Source organism: Salmo salar, chromosome 08, assembly GCF_965601325.2.
Source record: "Salmo salar chromosome 08, fSalSal1, whole genome shotgun sequence".
NCBI classification, from domain to species: domain Eukaryota; kingdom Metazoa; phylum Chordata; class Actinopteri; order Salmoniformes; family Salmonidae; genus Salmo; species Salmo salar.
This window is the reverse complement of record NC_138298.1, coordinates 16,834,039-16,852,831: the sequence shown is the minus strand read 5'-3', so window position 1 is coordinate 16,852,831 and position 18,793 is coordinate 16,834,039. Positions and strand designations below refer to the sequence as shown.

Below are 18,793 nucleotides of genomic sequence, written 5' to 3'. Positions count from 1 at the left end.
TGAAAGTGTATATTTCCCAGTTGTCAGGTTCACATCCAAATGTTGGGGAACTTACATGATTAAATATGAAACTATTTGTGAGAAGATGAAATGTGTTAGCCTTCTAAATGAGAATTGTTTTTCATATAAAGTCTTAACCAGTCAGTGACCACACCCACGTGAGCACAGACATTATGTCAGCGTCATGGAACGCCCCCTTTTCCCAGAGTGCATAAAACCCACTTCTAGCAAAATTAACATTAGACCAGCGGGACCGACAGCGTGAGCTGGAAGGTACGAAATGGTTAGACACTGAAACTTTCAACAGAGAAGAAGAAAATCTCTATAGACCAGAGAGCATGGAGCTGTAGCTACATGTTGAAATGGTTAGCAATTTAAATAGCTACCACTCTATAGACCAGTTACGTGCAGCGCTAGCTGAATACGTTATGAATGGTTAAGAAATCTACAAAACTAAAGACTACACATTCACAGTCTGCAGCTGTAGTCTGCGGCCTGGGGTTGATAGCGATAGATCCTCCGGTTCCTATGATACAACCACCACAGTATCCATGATCACCCTGGGCTTCAACTTCACGGGGAGTGATAGAAGACAACCCTGGTGGTAATCGGTCTTCTCCTTCATGGTCTCATCTAATGGCTGGTGACTGGGTTCATAGAAAGCCTGGACCTGGGTCTAGCCTTCCTCAGTTACATCATGGTTACCCCACAAATACAGACATGGTCACGATGGGGGTTCACCATGAGAGGTACCTAGCCTATAAAAAAATAAAGGAGAGCCGCACACTCTAGGAGCTCAGATGCAAAAATATTTATGTCCAACGTTTTGACAGACAAGCTGTCTTCATCAGGGTATCTAGCCTATAACACAGCACACAATCCCAACAACACCCAAACAATGGCTAGAGGTCAAGGAGGGAGCTCAAAGACTAACCACCTGAGGGTTGTGGCTCCTGCTTCTACTGCCTCTGTCATTGGGTCACAATGTGGGAGGCTGAGCATTAGGACTGACGCTGACAAGCCGTACGCCTTCCCTACATGTGGGAAGTGTTTCGCTGAGGTGAACTATGTGAAGGAGCACCAGACCGTTCACACCAAGGAGAGGCCCTTCAAGTGTAAACTATGTTACAAGAGCCGTTCTGCAACGTAGAACTGCCTCTGACATTGGTGGTTAGACTCAGGTGGTAAGTCTTTGAGCTCCCTCCTGGACCTCTAGCCATTGTTTGGGTGTTGTTGGGATTGTGTGCTGTGTTATGGGCTTTAAAAGGGTATTAAAAATGAGATATAATTTATATTCATGCTCCACAAGGTGAGGTAAGATTAGAGCAATTATGATAGATGTTCGGCAGAAGAGGTGGGACTCAGAACCCAAGGGCCAGCATTTATATGCCCACCAAAGAAAGGTCGGTGGACCAAGATTCATGGGTCTGATTATGAAGGAAGAGATGGTGGTTGCGTTTAGGACATTGTACATCGAACTCGTCGTTATGTCTGGTTGGCAAGCATGCAAATGGTTTGTGTACAGAGTGTATGGTTGATGAAGCAGTGATGCATGTGTTGATGGATTGTTGTAAGTACAGGGCTCTTTTTATTTTCTTAGTAGTACAGGATTAGATAGGAGGGTTTAGTTTCTCTTAATGTTTGGTTCTTTATTCATTTAGTCTATTCATTTAGCTGTGCTTGACTACACACTCCAGTACAGTAGAGGCGGCATGCACCTCTAACGTTTGAGGACTGCCATAATATTATAGAAGAAGTAAACGGAAGTCAAGTGACCAAAAACAAATTCCACGTTAGCGTTATTGTTTAGACGTTTATTAACACTCTTGACTAAAAAAAAATACTAATTGAACTACACCGCATTACTTACATACCTCAGGTAGTGTTTTATTCGCGTTGGAGATGGGACTTGGTTGATAGATGTTATCTAGGTAACGCTAGCTAGCTGCTTAGCTAACAATGGCTAACTGTATGGTTTTTCACACACAAATAGCCTCCGTCATGGAGGTGCTAGCTAATGCAGCCGTGGCAGAAATCTGTAAACTCGTAGACGACGACTATGCAGTGTTTCGTTTGGAAATAACTCAAAGCCAGAAAGAAAACAGGGCATTGCGGAGGAAACTACAGCTACTGGAACTGAAGGTATCACGGGAGCGCGCAGAGAGGACAATACGAGAGCGCGTCCTCACTAGTCGTCCCAGTAGTGTCAAAGTCGTCGACCGATACAGAGGAATGGCAAGAGGTACATTTAGCAGAAGGCTGAGGCTGCTCCGCCTGTCGACGTTCATATCTCAGTGCCTGTCGCCCCGTTCCCTTCTGCACGTGTGTTAACCAGAATTGGGTCTTGTTAAGCAGGATAGTAACACTTGCGCGAAGACACTATCATATTCTAATCAGATTCTTGATTTACTGCATTTCCTATTATCTACTCAATGAAAACAATGTGATGCATGTTACATAATAATACATCTATCAATAAATAGTATATCAAGAATTAGATTAATTATCTTACATCCTTGTAAATTCTAGACCGTGATAAATATACCGTTGAGCATTGACAGTAGCTAACCTACGCCTATTTTCTCCCAATCTCACACTCAGGTGGACATCTCACTGGAGGCCACAGAAGCTTTGTGAAGGCAGCGGGACAAAATACATGGAGCGATGGCCAACCAATCACTGTTGATGAGGGGAGTGGAACCTCAATTCAGAACATTATTGTGATAGAGGTCAGTGTAATAGAGAGCAATATTAAAGGCTTTTTTTGTAGGCACTAACGGAGGCTAACTCCGCCATGGCTCGTTGGCCAAAGCTTATGGGGAATTCTTTTTATTTTTTTGTATAAATGCCGAAAATAAGGTCTGGTAGCCTTTATCATGTACAGTCGTGGCCAAAAGTTGAGAATGACACAAATATTAATTTTCACAAAGTTTGCTGCTTCAGTGTCTTTAGATATTTTTGTCAGATGTTACTATGGAATACTGAAGTATAATTACAAGCATTTCATAAGTGTCAAAGGCTTTTATTGACAATTACATGAAGTTGATACAAAGAGTCAATATTTGCAGTGTTGACCCTTCTTTTTCAAGACCTCTGCAATCCAACCTGGCATGCCGTCAATTAACTTCTGGGCCACATCCTGACTGATGGCAGCCCATTCTTACATAATCAATGCTTGGAGTTTGTCATAATTTGTGGGGTTTTGTTTGTCCACCCGCCTCTTGAGGATTGACCACAAGTTCTCAATGGGATTAGCGTCTGGGGAGTTTCCTGGCCATGGACCCAAAATATCGATGTTTTGTTCCCCGAGCCACTTAGTTTTCACTTTTGCCTTATGACAAGGTGCTCCATCATGCTGGAAAAGGCATTGTTTGTCACCAAACTGTTCCTGGATGGTTGGGAGAAGTTGCTCTCGGAGGATGTGTTGGTACCATTCTTTATTCATGGCTGTGTTCTTAGGCAAAATTGTGAGTGAGCCCCACTCCCTTGGCTGAGAAGCAACCCCACACATGAATGGTCTCAGGATGCTTCACTGATGGCATGACACAGGACTGATGGTAGCACTCACCTTGTCTTCTCCGGACAAGCTTTTTTCCAGATGCCCCAAACAATCAGAAAGGGGATTCATCAGAGAAAATGACTTTACCCCAGTCCTCAGTAGTCCAATCCCTGTACCTTTTGCAGAATATCAGTCTGTCCCTGATGCTTTTCCTGAAGAGAAATGGCTTCTTTGCTGCCCTTCTTGACACCAGGCCATCCTCCAAAAGTCTTCGCCTCACTGTGCGTGCAGATGCACTCACACCTGCCTGCTGCCATTCCTGAGCAAGCTCTGTACTGGTGGTGCCCCGATCCCGCAGCTGAATCAACTTTAGGAGACGGTCCTGGCGCTTGCTGGACTTTCTTGGGCGCCCTGAAGCCTTCTTCACAACAATTGAACCGCTCTCCTTGAAGTTCTTGATTATCCGATAAATGGTTGATTTAGGTGCAATCTTACTGGCAGTAATATCCTTGCCTGTGAAGCCCTTTATGTGCAAAGCAATGATGACGGCACGTGTTTTCTTGCAGGTAACAATGGCTGACAGAGGAAGAACAATGATTCCAAGCACCACCCCCCTTTTGAAGCTTCCAGTCTGTTGTTCGATCTCAATCAGCATGACAGAGTGATCTCCAGCCTTGTCCTCGTCAACACTCACACCTGTTTTAACGAGAGAATCACTGACATGATGTCAGCTGGTCCTTTTGTGGCAGGGCTGAAATGCAGTGGAAATGTTTTTTGGGGATTCATTTAATTTGCATGGCAAAAAGGGACTTTGCAATTCATCTGATCAATCTTCATAACATTCTGGAGTATATGCAAATTGCCATCATACAAACTGAGGCAGCAGACTTTGTGAAAATTAATAATTGTGTCATTCTCAACTTTTGGCCACGACTGTAGAGTGGCTGGGGTTAAGAGCTGATCCAGGGGACTGGCCCATAAGAACACAATATAGTAGTTTGATTTAAACGGTTACATGCTTTGCAAGAAGAACAATTTCCCAAATAATATTTTTCATGACTCATCTGAAATCAGGCTACCTGGTGCGATTCTGTGCATTTATCAAAACCCCCAATCAAAAGAAACATTCTACCACAGCATCCATGTTATTTTGGGTAAGCCAATTTGATTCTGAGTTCGAACATATAAAGTTTGTATGTGAAAACTATTTCTAAAATGCATACTTTTCAGTTTTTCCGAACTCACTATACTCGTACATAAGCATAGAGTGAGACTTGCGCTGCTGGTGCTGGCACATGCGTAGATCAAATACACCGCTGCAGTCGCAGAATGTGACGACAGAAATTAACCATATTATACAATCTGGCCAGGTTGATATCAAGATTTTGGTCAAATGTAGGTCTGTTTTTGAGTTGCATTCTAAAAATTCAGCCGCACAAATGTACGTAGAGCTACGTAGAAAGCTAAAAAAGCTAACTAGAATGTTGGCGTACTGTAGCTAAGACTAGTTTACGTAGTCGGCGTAGAGATGTGTAAAAACAAAAAAAAAAGTCGGACTTATGTTGTAGTTAAATTTTTATGACCGTTAGGGACTCGTTAGCAATTTACATATTTTTAGCACATAAAGGCTTCATAATATCAGTCAGTTAACATTACATTTATCTCATAGAACAAAACCTATAAGAGCTCCGAAGCCTTGTGTTAACCTCAGGTCTTACTTTTGGCGTATACCCCAAACCTGATGATTTCCCCCCAGATGAATGCCCAACGAACCAGAGGTAGAAAATGCTAATTCATTTCATTTTTTTGGTCTACAAGCTGGCGAACTCAATAGTATTGCATAAAAAACGCATTCTCTTCAGTGACTTGTTAATCTTTTTAACTGATGCGAAGTGAGATTTCACTTGGAACTAACTTCAACTATAAACCATGTTTACTCTCTCCCCCTTACGTTCATGTAGGCTATTTTTGCTTTGATTTCATCAGAAGCTCTATTATCCCATGTGTGCTGTTATTCATTCATCTGTCTTGGATGCGGTCTCTCACGATCTGCAAATGGGAGTTGCGGTTGTTTTTTTTCCAGTGGAGAAAAAACAAATGCTATTTGTTGATTATTAGGAGTACAGTAATATTTCTGGAAAGCTCATTCTCCCTTTTTTAAGGAAACCAGTGTTATTTACCCCCTTGACAGTTATGATGGGGAGATAATCAGCGCGGGAAACTGTTTAACCTGTAGCCAAGGCTTTATAGTATATGGTTAAGTATGGCTGGCATTGGTTACAATATGCCACAATGTCAATGTTGCCAGCTAAGGTATAAGAGGGGATAGTAGACCTAGATGTACAAGGTTATCTGAATGTGCACATGATGGAAGTTAGACGTCGCCTAAATATTCATTATTTAATAGAAAATAATGCACTGACTTACTTGACTAAAATGGCTGTGAATAAGGAAGTGGAAGCTATTATGTGCATGATGGAAAATAAGTTAGAGGTTTGTATGAACTGCTCAGTAATACAAAATAACTACAATGATTAAAATGATTGTGACTATAACTAGACTGAAATTGTCCAGAGTTGTAGTCAACTGATAATAACTAAAACTAAGAAGGATGAAATTCTTAAAATTGGTATTTTAGTCATAAAAACTCAATCTAAAATGGGTGACAAAATTAACACTGCATCCATCGATCTCTGTGCTCCCCAAAGAGTCATCCTCCAGGCAAGTAGGTTAGCCTAGATGTTTGACGAAATCACAATTTCAGTAGTTCATCAAAGTAGATAAGCCATACTTTTAAGACTGCTAAATAAAAATGTTCAATCAATTAATGTATTGTCATGTAGAGATACCTGAGCAACTGCATTCTCTCTCATGTCTCTCTATCGCACTTCCTCTCCATGTCTGTCTGCCAGCCCCACTGGCAAGAACCAATGAGAACAGGCAGATGAAGATGCAATTGATTCTGGTCATTGTAGTTAATTACCACATTTTCTGTGCTTAACTATGATGAGTTGGGCAACATATCCCAAAGAGAGATCTCTCAAGAAAAACGGCACAAACGGCGCCTTGAGAGCAACAACAAACCAACATCAAACTAAATGGAATTCAAATAATTGAGTCCATCAATTAGTTATTTAAAAACCAACATTTCGGTAAATAACTCAGCATCACAACAAGCTCTTATTTAATCTGAATAAATGATGACCAAACTACTGAGATTTACCAATTAGAAACAATTTGAATATCAAACTCACAAAAATGATAATTATACAATTACTAATTGTGATGGTAATTGTGATTGTAGCCATTTGGAGAAACAGGGGGGAAAAAATAATTATGACGGTGATACCACCACACAAAATATAATTGAAAAGCCCAGAATGTCCTCTCAAAGGTACAACAGGACCTGACACAGGCATGTATGGCCTTAATTAGAGATACGGATCAAAAAGGAATGTCCATTAGAGAGGGCAAATGAATTGCTGAGTCTCAGGAGGATAGGGGAGCTTGTGAGACTTCTCTACGACGTTGTTATCCAATTCAAGTCATGTACCAATAATAAGCTCCTCTCTTCTTGTCAGTCTGTAGATGCAGATGCTGCAGGGCCCGGAGGATCGCCTCTGGTCAAGCAGGAAAAGTCTGAAGGAGAGGAGGACACACGGCACAACAGAGAAATCCAAACTGGAGTGCCCCCTATAGCCACGGAGGACAACACCACCGCTCCAGCGCAGCCCAGGACCCAACGCAGCATCACGGAGGTCAGTGGAACGCCGAACGCCGTCCTCAAGTCAGAGACAGACACAAAGACTTTAACTGTAACACACAGGCTCTTACACACAGGATTTGACCACAGATCAGACCACGAGAGACTGGGGCTGGGGAGAATGGGCTGTCCTCCTGCTCCCAGCTCAGAGTACTTACCAGTATTTCACCAGACCCAGAGGACGGTTCATTCCCGTGGAGATGGTGAAGGTGACACATTAGACACGGGCAGTGATGATCTGTCTTCCTCTTACGCTACAGAGATGGAACCTGGCAACATATCCTTGGGTTTAGAGACACAGACTGATCTGTCTAGAGGGGACTGGAACCAGTACAGTAGTAGTGTATACTCTGAAGGGTGCCTAGATAAGAAAGGGGAGGGTCTGGTCGTAGATGTGAAAGTGGAGGGCGATGTTCCTCCCACATGGAATGCAGATAGTCACCTAGGAGATGGACACTCACAGGGCAGAGAATTCTTAGATTACAGGGGAAGCTTGGAGACAAATCCAAATGTCGCAACCCACTCCCCTTTACACGCGTTCAGGGATCGCGACCCAGTGTCCACGTCGATGGGGCTTTCTGATTCACATGGCCCCGTCCTTTTCGATCAGGTATTGAACTCAAACGACCAAAGGGCAAAGGCTCAGGGAGGAGGAGAAACATCAGGCAATAGTAAAGAGAAACGGTTCCTCTGCATGTTCTGTAACAAAGGCTTCAGCTGCCCCCAGAAGGTGGAGAGGCACCAGAGGATCCACACAGGTGAGAAACCCTACAGCTGCCCTCAGTGTGAGAAAAAGTTTTCCCGCCAGGACCACTTGAAGTTGCACCAGAAGGTCCACACAGGGGAGAAACCCTATAGCTGCCCCCAGTGTCACATGCGCTTTACCCAGGCTGGCAACCTGAAGATGCACCTGAAGGTCCACACAGGAGAGAGGCCATTCGCCTGTATGCACTGCGGGAAGAAGTTCTCAGAGAGGAGATACCTCAGGATACACCAGCAGAAAAACCATTCCACTCTAACATAGAAAGTAACCATTCCACTCGATAGCTTCTGGCATTTAGATCAAACCCTGCATTAAAGACAAAGATTAATTTACATTGTTGTCAACAGAAATTATGCATTTGGAATAATCAGAGTAACATATTTCAGTGTTGAATATTCCTGGGTAGAATATTGCATCCAGACATTGTGATATACACTGAATGTATAAAACATTAGGAACACCTTCTCTTTCTATGACAGACTGACCAGGTGAATCCAGGTGAAAGCCATGATCCCTTATTGATGTCACCTGTTAAATCAACTTCAGTCTGTAAATGAAGGGGAGGCGGCAGGTTAAAGAAGGATTTTAAAGCCTTGAGACAATTGAGACATGGATAGTGTATGTGTGCCATTTAGAGGGTGACTGGGCAAGACAGACTAAAGTGCCTTTGAATGGGGTACGGTAGTAGGTGCCAGGCGTACTGGTTTGAGTGTGTCAAGAACTGCAATGCTGCGGGGTGTTTCACTCAACATTTTCCTGTGTGTATCAAGAATGGTCCACCACCCAAAGGACATCCAGCCAACTTGACACAACTTTGGAAGCATTGGAGTCAACATGGGCCAGTATCTCTGTGGAACGCTTTCGACATCTTGTTGAGTCCATGTCCTGACGAATTGAGGCTGTTCTGAGGGCAAAAGGGGGTGCAACCCAGTATTAGGAAGGTGTTCCTTATGTTTTGTACACTCAGTGTATAAGGCACATCCACACCTGAAAAGTCTCTTTCATATTGTGTTTATACTGTGTAGGATATATGATGTTCACAAATTAACCCAGAACACTTTTAATGAGAAAATGAATAGTTTATCAAGTTCATGCAGATTTCTTTGATGTGTATGTGTGGTTTTCATATGGTATATTTAACACGTGTTTATGTTTAAAGAAGTGTGCACTGTTCCGAAGTCATTTCAATGCACTTTTATGACTTTATGGCTTATTTGAGCTCTGCTAGCATTGCCATTGAGGAACTGAAGCAAGCACACTTGCAGTTTTTTGTTTGGAACACAGCCCTGCGTCCCCAACATCACACAATTGGAGACCTTGGGACTATAAAGGTTCTCACATTTTGGTCAAAAATGTGTTATTCACAGTTGCTCTTCAGGTGGTCCTTCACATGTGTGATGTCAGATTTGTGATAAAGACAATTTACGATGATAAAAGAAAAAGTGATATCTACGCAAACATCTTTGAATCACACAATGATGTGCTGTCAATAAAACATGATTGTATGTATGATGATTCACTTATTGAGTCATGAAAGACACCACAAAACAGTTCTGGGATTTATGAAAAATAATCCAAACATTTTGCAGATAGAACCTTATAGGGCCAAGTCCTTGATTATTCATATCATAGGTTCTGGGCCTCTTTTTCAATTACTTACTTAGGCTTTTTCAGAAGAATGGCCATAATTGAAGCTGTTTACAAATAAATACAGGTGCCTTAGAGCATGTTTAACTTCGGGATCGGTGTCCCGTCTACGGGACGATTGAGCTGACGTAAGCTCATGAGATTAGCATGAGATTGTAAGTAACAAGAACATTTCCCCAGGACATAGACATATCTGATATTGTCAGAAAGCTTAAATTCTTGTTAATCTAACTGCATTGTCCAATTCAGAAGTAGCTATTACAGTGAAAGAATTCCATGCTATTGTTTGAGAGTGCACAATTTTGAACAAACTTATTAATTAACAAATTAGGCACATTTGGGCAGACTTGATACAACATTTTGAACAGAAGTGCAATGTTTCATTGGATCAGTCTAAACCTTTGCACATACACTTCTGCAATCTAGTGGCCAAAATCTAAATTGCACCTGGGCTTGACAAATACATTATGGCCTTTGTCTTGCATTTCAAAGATGATGGTACAAAAAAAATACAAAATAACGTTGTTTTTATTTGTATTTTCTTTTACCAGATCTATTGTGTTATATTCCTTTAACATTTCCACAAACTTCAAAGTGTTTCCTTCCAAATGGTACCAAGAATATGCATATCCTTGCTTCAGGCAGTTAGATTTGGGTATGTCATTTTAGGTGAAAATTGAAGGGAAAAAAAGGGTGGATCTTTAAGATGTTGTTAAGGCCCATTAGAGAGGCATTGCTGTTTTTCAATACGAAAACCTCCATGGAAGGGGTATTTCATAAAAACTGCAAAGTTACGTAATGTATTGGTAACTAGCAAGTAGTTTGACTGTGGGTGTCAGAGACCCAGAAAACATATCAGTTTCTCATCCAGAGCTAAGCTTTAGCTGTTGCTCGTTCTCCATAGGATATGGTGTATTTGTCACTTTAGTAAACTATCGCTTTAACCAAATGTGTGATGAACATGAATTCATATATTGATGTGATTAGAAAGAAGGAAGGATATTCTCTTTATTTAGTCTTTTCAATTGAAATAATTGTAACATGCTATGCCTGATAGAACCGTCTGGCTGAACCCAGATTGACCTTTCAGAGCCATAAGGTTCTATCTGTGAATGAATCCCCCTCCCCAAAAAACTAATTTGCAAATGTCTCAAGATTTTTATACCCTGCACTTCAGGTACCTTTTTAAAGTGAGGACATTATTGGGCTATGAAAGAAGAATTCATTACAAAACAGTTCTGAGATCTGGGATGAGAACTTTGATGCTCAAAATCTCAGAACTATGCTTTGCGCAGATAGAACTTTAAACTCCCAAGGTCACGAATTACTGTTGCTGTTTACGTAATCTCACATTTTTCCATTATAAATCACAATCTGGGTCAGGTGGGCATCATTTGACAGTTTATTCTATTGTCAACATGACTAGCTAATACAGTGGTAGGCTTTCAAAAGGGACTTCAGACAGACTGTAATTTTGGTGCACATAGAATGGAGTCATGAGTGTATTCAAGTGCGTGTTCCCCGGCTAATGTTCTTCAGGACAACCCAGGGTATAACGCATGTCATCTTGTAACTGTGGATCAAACATAGCGATCACAAACGTTGATACTGTAAATTACGTTTTCAAATATGGAAATGTGAAGTGCACATTTGAACTCACAGGTGTGTGGTTTGCGTGTATGACATCAGTGGTAGTTATAATCCTCAACGTCTCATCTTTCTGAACACATTGACTCAATTTCCAGCATTCCCCTCACTCAGACAACAACAAATGTGCTAAAGTAGCCCAATTAACAGGAGGGATGGGGACATCTTGTTGCACAGTGCTCAAGTTTATAACGGATGTCAGTCAAATCTCATACAGTGATGGAAAGCCGAGCTCTGACGTCATGTATAGCATGTTACTGTACAGCCACTGCATTCCAATTTAGGCCCTTATCAATGACAAAGTCTTGTATTTTCAACCCATACACGGAATGACGGGCTGTGAGTGGAAAGGGTTAATAAACACAAAATGGGACTTTTCATTCTAAGACTTTCATTGAGACTCTCTTTAGTATACATCACATCTGATCTCACCCTATTCTGCAAACACCTGACAGCGCTTTATAACCAATATACACTTACTAAGTATACCTACACATACCCACACGCTAACAAACACCTACTGTACACATCAAAATAGTTTAGTCAGGTTTGTCTTTTTTTTATTTTTTTTTTTTTTTTACTTATCATAGCTGACTTGTTTTTACCCACATCATATTTATGTACACCATGAAGGGTTTAACAATTTTTTATTTATTTATTTTTTATTTCTCCTTTATTTAACCAGGTAGGCAAGTTGAGAACAAGTTCTCATTTACAATTGCGACCTGGCCAAGATAAAGCAAGCAGTTTGACACATACAACAACACAGAGTTACACATGGAGTAAAACAAACATACAGTCAATAATATAGTAGAAAAACAAGTCTATATACAAAGTGAGCAAATGAGGTGAGATAAGGGAGGTAAAGGCAAAAAAGGCCATGGTGGCGAAGTAAATACAATATAGCAAGTAAAACACTGGAATGGTAGATTTGCAGTGGAAGAAAGTGCAAAGTAGAAATAGAAATAATGGGGTGCAAAGGAGCAAAATAAATAAATACAGTAGGGGAAGAGGTAGTTGTTTGGGATAAATTATAGATGGGCTATGTACAGGTGCAGTAATCTGTGAGCTGCTCTGACAGCTGGTGCTTAAAGCTAGTGAGGGAGATGTGTTTCCAGTTTTAGAGATTTTTGAAGTTCGTTCCAGTCATTGGCAGCAGAGAACTGGAAGGAGAGGCGGCCGAAGGAGGAATTGGCTTTGGGGGTGACCAGAGAGATATACCTGCTGGGGCGCGTGCTACAGGTGGGTGCTGCTATGGTGACCAGTGAGCTGAGATAAGGGGGAACTTTACCTAGCAGGGTCTTGTAGATGACCTGGAGCCAGTGGGTTTGGCGACGAGTATGAAGCGAGGGCCAGCCAACGAGAGCGTACAGGTCGCAGTGGTGGGTAGTATATGGGGCTTTGGTGACAAAACGGATGGCACTGTGATAGACTGCATCCAGTTTGTTGAGTAGGGTATTGGAGGCTATTTTGTAAATGACATCGCCGAAGTCAAGGATCGGTAGGATGGTCAGTTTTACGAGGGTATGTTTGGCAGCATGAGTGAAAGATGCTTTGTTGCGAAGTAGGAAGCCAATTCTAGATTTAACTTTGGATTGGAGACGTGAGTCTGGAAGGAGTGAATTAAGTCATTCTGTCATTCTGTAACTACAGTGGGGATGGGTAAACACACCATGTTGAAAGTCCATGCCTTTCAATCATCAAACCATCAATGCTGCATTATGTACATTTTTGGGCGACCCCCAGCAAATCACATAGAAATGAGTTATAGATCTGTAATTCTTATTTAAAACAAGTCTAAGAAGCGGTAGATCTGTTCTATGTGCGCTATTTCTATGCTTAGCGTTCTTAAGTTTAGTTTTTGCGTCTTTAACTTTCGGTTTTGTACACCAGCTGAAAATACTTTTTGGTTATTGACAAGATATTTCCCAGCGGTTTAGATGGTACAATGATTCTCTACATTTAGATAGGGTTGGGCGGTATCCAGATTTTCATAGTGTCCTTCTCTCAACCCAGGAAACAACCAAAAAAAGCCCATTGGGTGTCTATTACCAGAATGCTCACAAAATTGTCACAATTAATAGCGAATTTCCATCGAGGCTGATAGCTAAATATGCTAACAAGCGCAAACGAAAATAAACGAATTGCAAATCAAATCAAATTTATTTATATAGCCCTTCGTACATCAGCTGATATCTCAAAGTGCTGTACAGAAACCCAGCCTAAAACCCCAAACAGCAAGCAATGCATGTGAAAGAAGCACGGTGGCTAGGAAAAACTCCCTAGGAAAAACTCCCTAGAAAGGCCAAAAACCTAGGAAGAAACCTAGAGAGGAACCAGGCTATGAGGGGTGACCAGTCCTCTTCTGGCTGTGCCGGGTGGATATTATAACAGAACATGGTCAAGATGTTAAAATGTTCATAAATGACCAGCATGGTCAAATAATAATAATCATAGTAGTTGTCGAGGGTGCAACAAGCACGTCCGGTGAACAGGTCAGGGTTCCATAGCCGCAGGCAGAACAGTTGAAACTGGAGCTGCAGCACGGCCAGGTGGACTGGGGACAGCAAGGAGTCATCATGCCAGGTAGTCCTGAGGCATGGTCCTAGGGCTCAGGTCCTCCGAGAGAAAGAAAGAAAGAGAGAGAGAGAATTAGAGAGAGCATATTTAAATTCACACAGGGGGGCGCCAACCCAGACAGGAAGACCACGTCAGTGACTCAGCCCACTCAAGTGACGCACCCTCCCATGGACGGCATGGAAGAACACCAGTACGCCAGTGACTCAGCCCCTGTAATAGGGTTAGAGGCAGAGAATCCCAGTGGAGAGAGGGGAACCGGCAAGGCAGAGACAGCAAGGGATCCACCTTCTAAAGTTAAACATATATAGGTAGGAGCTACCGAATGGAATATTTGGTGAGTTTGGACATTTACAAGCAAATGTGAATGAGAGACATTGTGCAAATGAACGAAGTTTTGATACATGCAGTACTGGCCCTCAAGCAGCATGTCTACAACTGTGTGTGTGTGGAGTCTGTAGTCGCTTGGGCAACGGTACTGCCTGCTATGAGAAGAGAAAAATGCAAGGAAATCAAGATAAGTGGCAGCTGTACAAATAACTAATCCAAATGACGTTGACTTCTCAAACACGACAGAAAGCTAACACAATATGATGCCCCACCACCTTGTTAAAACAGACACTGCCTTAGCAAGTTAAACTAGGGGTCGTGTTAACGCATAATTCAATGTTTTTTTTACGCAGGAAAAAAATAACGCATAATAATTATCTTGCTGCGTTTTGGTAAACGCAGATCTAAAATGCTTCTTATTGTAATTTGTGCTTGGCATCAGAGCAATGTTGTTCTTCAGTTGCAACTCCTCTTGAACTGAGAATTCACGAACAGGCAGACAGTACTCAGTCTGATGTGTAGCTTTTTTCTACGGTACATTTCTTGGTGTAGCCAGCCTATTTTCGATGGTAAAATGCTAGATTCACTTTAAGCAAACTATTAGGACATGTAGATGGCGTTGTGTAGGCGAGCGGTTTGCTGATGTCAACGTTCTGAACGGAGTGCCTCATGATGGCGATGGGGTTATGGTATGGGCAGGCATAAGCTACATACAATGAACACAATTGCATTTTATCAATGGCAGTTTGAATGCACAGAGATACCGTGACGAGATCCTGAGGCCCATTGTCGTGCCATTCATCCGCCTCCATCACCTCATGTTTCAGAATGATAATGCACGGCCCCATGTCTCAAGGATCTGTACACAGTTCCTGTTCTTTCCCAGTTCTTCCATGGCCTGCATACTCACCAGACATGTCACCCATTGAGCATGTTTGTGATACTCTGGATCGACGTGTATGAAAGTGTGTTCCAGTTCCCGCCAATATCCAGAAACTTTGCACAGCCATTGAAGAGTGGGACAACATTCCATAGGCCACAATCAACAGCCTGATCAACTCTATGTGAAAGAGATGTCGCGCTGCACGAGGCAAATGGTGGTCACACCAGATACTGACTGGTTTTCTTATCCATGCCCCCACTTGTTTTTAAGGTATCTGTGACCAACATATGCATATCTGTATTCCCAGTCATGTGAAATCCATAGATTAGGGCTGAATGAATTTATTTCAATTGACTGATTTCCTTATGAACTGTAACAATGTAAAATCTTTGAAATTGCTCCATGTAGTGTTTTTATATTTTTGTTCAGTGTACATTTGTATAGTATCAAATCAACTAGCATGTTTGTATAGCACTCATAGCAATCCCTCATTGCCCAATCAGAAGATGCCCCATAGCAGGGTGCTCATATCAGATTTCCTGATCCAACATCCTCTCACTCTGTATCTCTTACAGTCAGTAGACATGGAGGATGGGAAGCCTGATCTGCTGCTGGTCAAAGAGGAGACAATAGAAGACGGATCAGAGAGCATTGATCTGCTGAGTGGTGTAAAGATGGGGGAGCAAGGTAAGGGCGAAATACATATAGCCTACATACAGTAATAGATCTTCAATGGGAATAGTGATGCACCTGGCTATTATTTTCATTTATTTTTTCTTGATTCATAAAATGAAGTTAATACCACATGTTTACATACAAAAACACACATTATAATGTATGAACATGACCAGGGCCTGATTTCCCTATAGCGATGGAACTTAGGCTTACAAGTTTTTTTTTACAGATGCATCTTTTTTACAATGTCCTAAAATGTAACATGCGTTTCCCAAAACCCCATGCAGAGAGAACGTTCGCTAAGTGCGAACGCATGTGTTGATACTGATAGGATCGAAAGAAAGGCAGCGCTGCTGTCGGATCAGCGTTCTCCCTTTCCAATCTTACCTTAACATTTGAATTATTCCACAATACCGACGACGGATCAGCTCCTAGAGATAGCGTCACCTATGGCTACAAATATTGAGGTGGCTTATTCTAATGCTTTCCCTATAATAATGTACTAGATCAAGATTTGGAACATTGTTGCGCACATGTTACACATCATGAAATATATTGAGGCACAAATTACAGACAGTAGCATACAAATAGCTAAATAAAACTCAATTGAATTAACATTCAAAATACAGGTCTCTGTAGCCTATAGGCCTACTGTATTTCTTTTAATACAGTCATCTGGGTTTTCATTTGAAGCATCTTTATATCCTTCGCTTGTTATGCAAAGAAATGAGCAACTTTGTATTTGTAGTTTTGTAGTCACTGTCACATTCGTTCTGAAGTTATCGGCTGTCACAGAAAGACCGATAAACATCTTGATTCTGTGTATAAAGTGATGTGGATGGGCAAAAAAGCATCTAACGACGTACTTCACTGTTCTACAAGTGGTCTGAGGCAGTCGTTAAATAACGAGCGTTTTCAAGAGCAACTTTAGTAATGATGGTTTTGGGAAACAGATTAACGATGCTCATACGAAGGTTCTAACGATGAACATAGCTTTAAGATGCTTTTGGGAAACCGGGCCCAGGTAACTAACAAAAAAAAACCTCTACATGTAAAGTTCTCTGACATGTTTTTATGTCATTTTCTAAACACTTCCTACAGGTGGTTGGCTGGAGGATAACAGAGAAGATTGGTCGGCCATCTTGGATTCCCAGACCCAGACGGGTGCAGCCAAGGGCCCAGTGGACAACATCATTGAGCAGGGCAGGACCAGAGGCGACATAGTGGAGGTCAGTGGATGGGACAGCATCTTCAACTCTGGACTGGGGAACAACACTGTTTACCACAACCAGAAACAGACAGTCGAACACAAAACAACAACCGAACATAGTTTCCATGACAACAGACTGGCTGAGACCAGGGCGAGGCGTAGATTTTGTCTGCGGGGACGGGGAGATGTCGGTATGCAGCGAGAGAGAACAGTCACAGACTCCGCAAGTGATGCTCCGTCCTGCTCCTATAGTTGTGATTCAGAGAGACTGATGGAGCCTCAGGTTAACCCCTTAACAGGTGCTGCCTTCAGCCTGCCTTCTATAGGATCTATCAACTGGAACATGGACCCTGTGACAACACAGGCACTCCCTGGCCTTCATCCTCCTCACACTCTCCTTATGTTAAACCAGACCTCGGACAATGCCAAAACACTAAATGGCTACACAAGCCCATTGACAAATGATGGTAATAGAGACAGAATCAGTAAAGGTGTCAGCACCAAAGAGAAGCGCTTCCCGTCTTCGTTCTGTGGGAAAGTCTTCAGTTTCCCCGAACAGGGGGAGCTCCACCAGAGGATGCACACAGGGGGGAAACCTTTCGGCTGCCACCTGTGCCGGGTCAGTTTTTCAGACTCATCCAACCTGAAGAGGCACCTGAGGGTCCACACAGGGGAGAAACCGTACAGCTGCCCCCACTGTGAGAAGAGGTTCTCCCGCCAGCACAATATGAAGATGCACCTGAAGGTCCACACAAGATAGATGTCGTTCGCCTGCACCTACTGCAGGAAGAGGTTCTCAGAGAGGAGCTACCTGAGGACACAACAGAAAATGCACACAGCGCATGTATAGTAATATGTACAGTGCCTTCAGAAGGTTTTCACACCCCTTGATTTTTCCACATTTTGTTGTTACAACCTGAATTTAAAATGTATTACATTTAGATTTTTTGGTCACAATATCCCATAATTTCAAAGTGTAATTATGTTTTTAGAAATGTTTACAAATTAATAAAAAATGAAAAGCTGAAATGTCTTGAGTAAGTATTCAACCCCTTTGTTATGGCAAGCCTAAATAAGGTTAGGAGTAAACATGTGCTTAACAAGTCTCGTAAGTTTCATGGACTCACTCTGTGTGCAGTGATAGTGTTTAACATACATTTTTTCTGACCAACTCATCTCTGTACCCCACACATACAATTATCTTTAAGGTCCTTCAATCGAGCAATGAATTTCAAACAGATTCAACCACAAAGACCAGGGAGGTTTTCCAATGCTTCACAAAGAAAGGGGTAGATGGGTACAAATAAAATAATCTGACATTGAATATCTCTTTGAGCATGGTGAAGTTACGAATTACACTTTGAATGATGTATCAATACACCCAGTCACTACAAAGATACAGGCGTCCTTCCTAACTCAGTTTCCGGAGAGGAAGTAAACCACTCTGGGATTTCACCATGAGGCCAATGGTGACTTTAAAATTGTTAGTTTAAAAGTTCTTATGGGTACCTGGGACGGTAGCGTCCCACCTGGCCAACATCCAGTGAAATTGCAGAGCGCGAAATTCAAAAATACTCAATTCAAATATTTAACATTCTTGAAAATATGTGTTATACATCAAAATAAATCTTAACGTCTTGTTAATCCAGCCGCCGTGTCAGATTTCAAAAAGGCTTTACGACGAAATCTTATTTCAACCAGGCAGGTGCGACACAAAAGTCAGAAATGGCGATATAAAAAATGCCTTACGTTTGATGATCTTCGTATGGTTTCACTCACAAGACTCCCAGTTACACAAA

General features: G+C 41.9%; 1 protein-coding gene across 2 annotated transcripts; it reads left to right on the top strand.

Annotated features, from left to right (window-relative positions):
- The first annotated feature begins 1,594 nt into the window (after positions 1 to 1,594).
- Positions 1,595 to 18,023, top strand: LOC106610094 (uncharacterized). Of its 2 annotated transcripts, XM_045723180.2 has the most exons (5): positions 1,595 to 2,242; positions 2,602 to 2,729; positions 7,081 to 7,257; positions 15,685 to 15,796; positions 16,886 to 18,023. In XM_045723180.2, the coding sequence occupies exons 1-5, from the start codon at positions 1,960 to 1,962 to the stop codon at positions 17,752 to 17,754; spliced, it is 1,569 nt and encodes a 522-aa protein (XP_045579136.1). In that variant the 5' UTR covers positions 1,595 to 1,959; the 3' UTR covers positions 17,755 to 18,023. The 2 variants fall into 2 exon arrangements, with proteins under 2 accessions (XP_045579136.1, XP_014064732.1); XM_014209257.3 differs by lacking the exons at positions 15,685 to 15,796; positions 16,886 to 18,023 and having other exon boundaries at positions 1,596 to 2,242; positions 7,081 to 11,697.
- The last annotated feature ends 770 nt before the right edge of the window (positions 18,024 to 18,793 follow it).

Excerpts from the sequence above, each read along its gene's own strand:
- LOC106610094 (XM_014209257.3), top strand. The coding sequence starts at position 1,960 with ATGGCTAACTGTATGGTTTTTCACACACAAATAGCCTCCGTCATGGAG. Across the intron at positions 2,243-2,601 it reads ATACAGAGGAATGGCAAGAG|GTGGACATCTCACTGGAGGC; the intron begins GTACATTTAGCA and ends TCTCACACTCAG. Across the intron at positions 2,730-7,080 it reads AGAACATTATTGTGATAGAG|TCTGTAGATGCAGATGCTGC; the intron begins GTCAGTGTAATA and ends TCTTCTTGTCAG.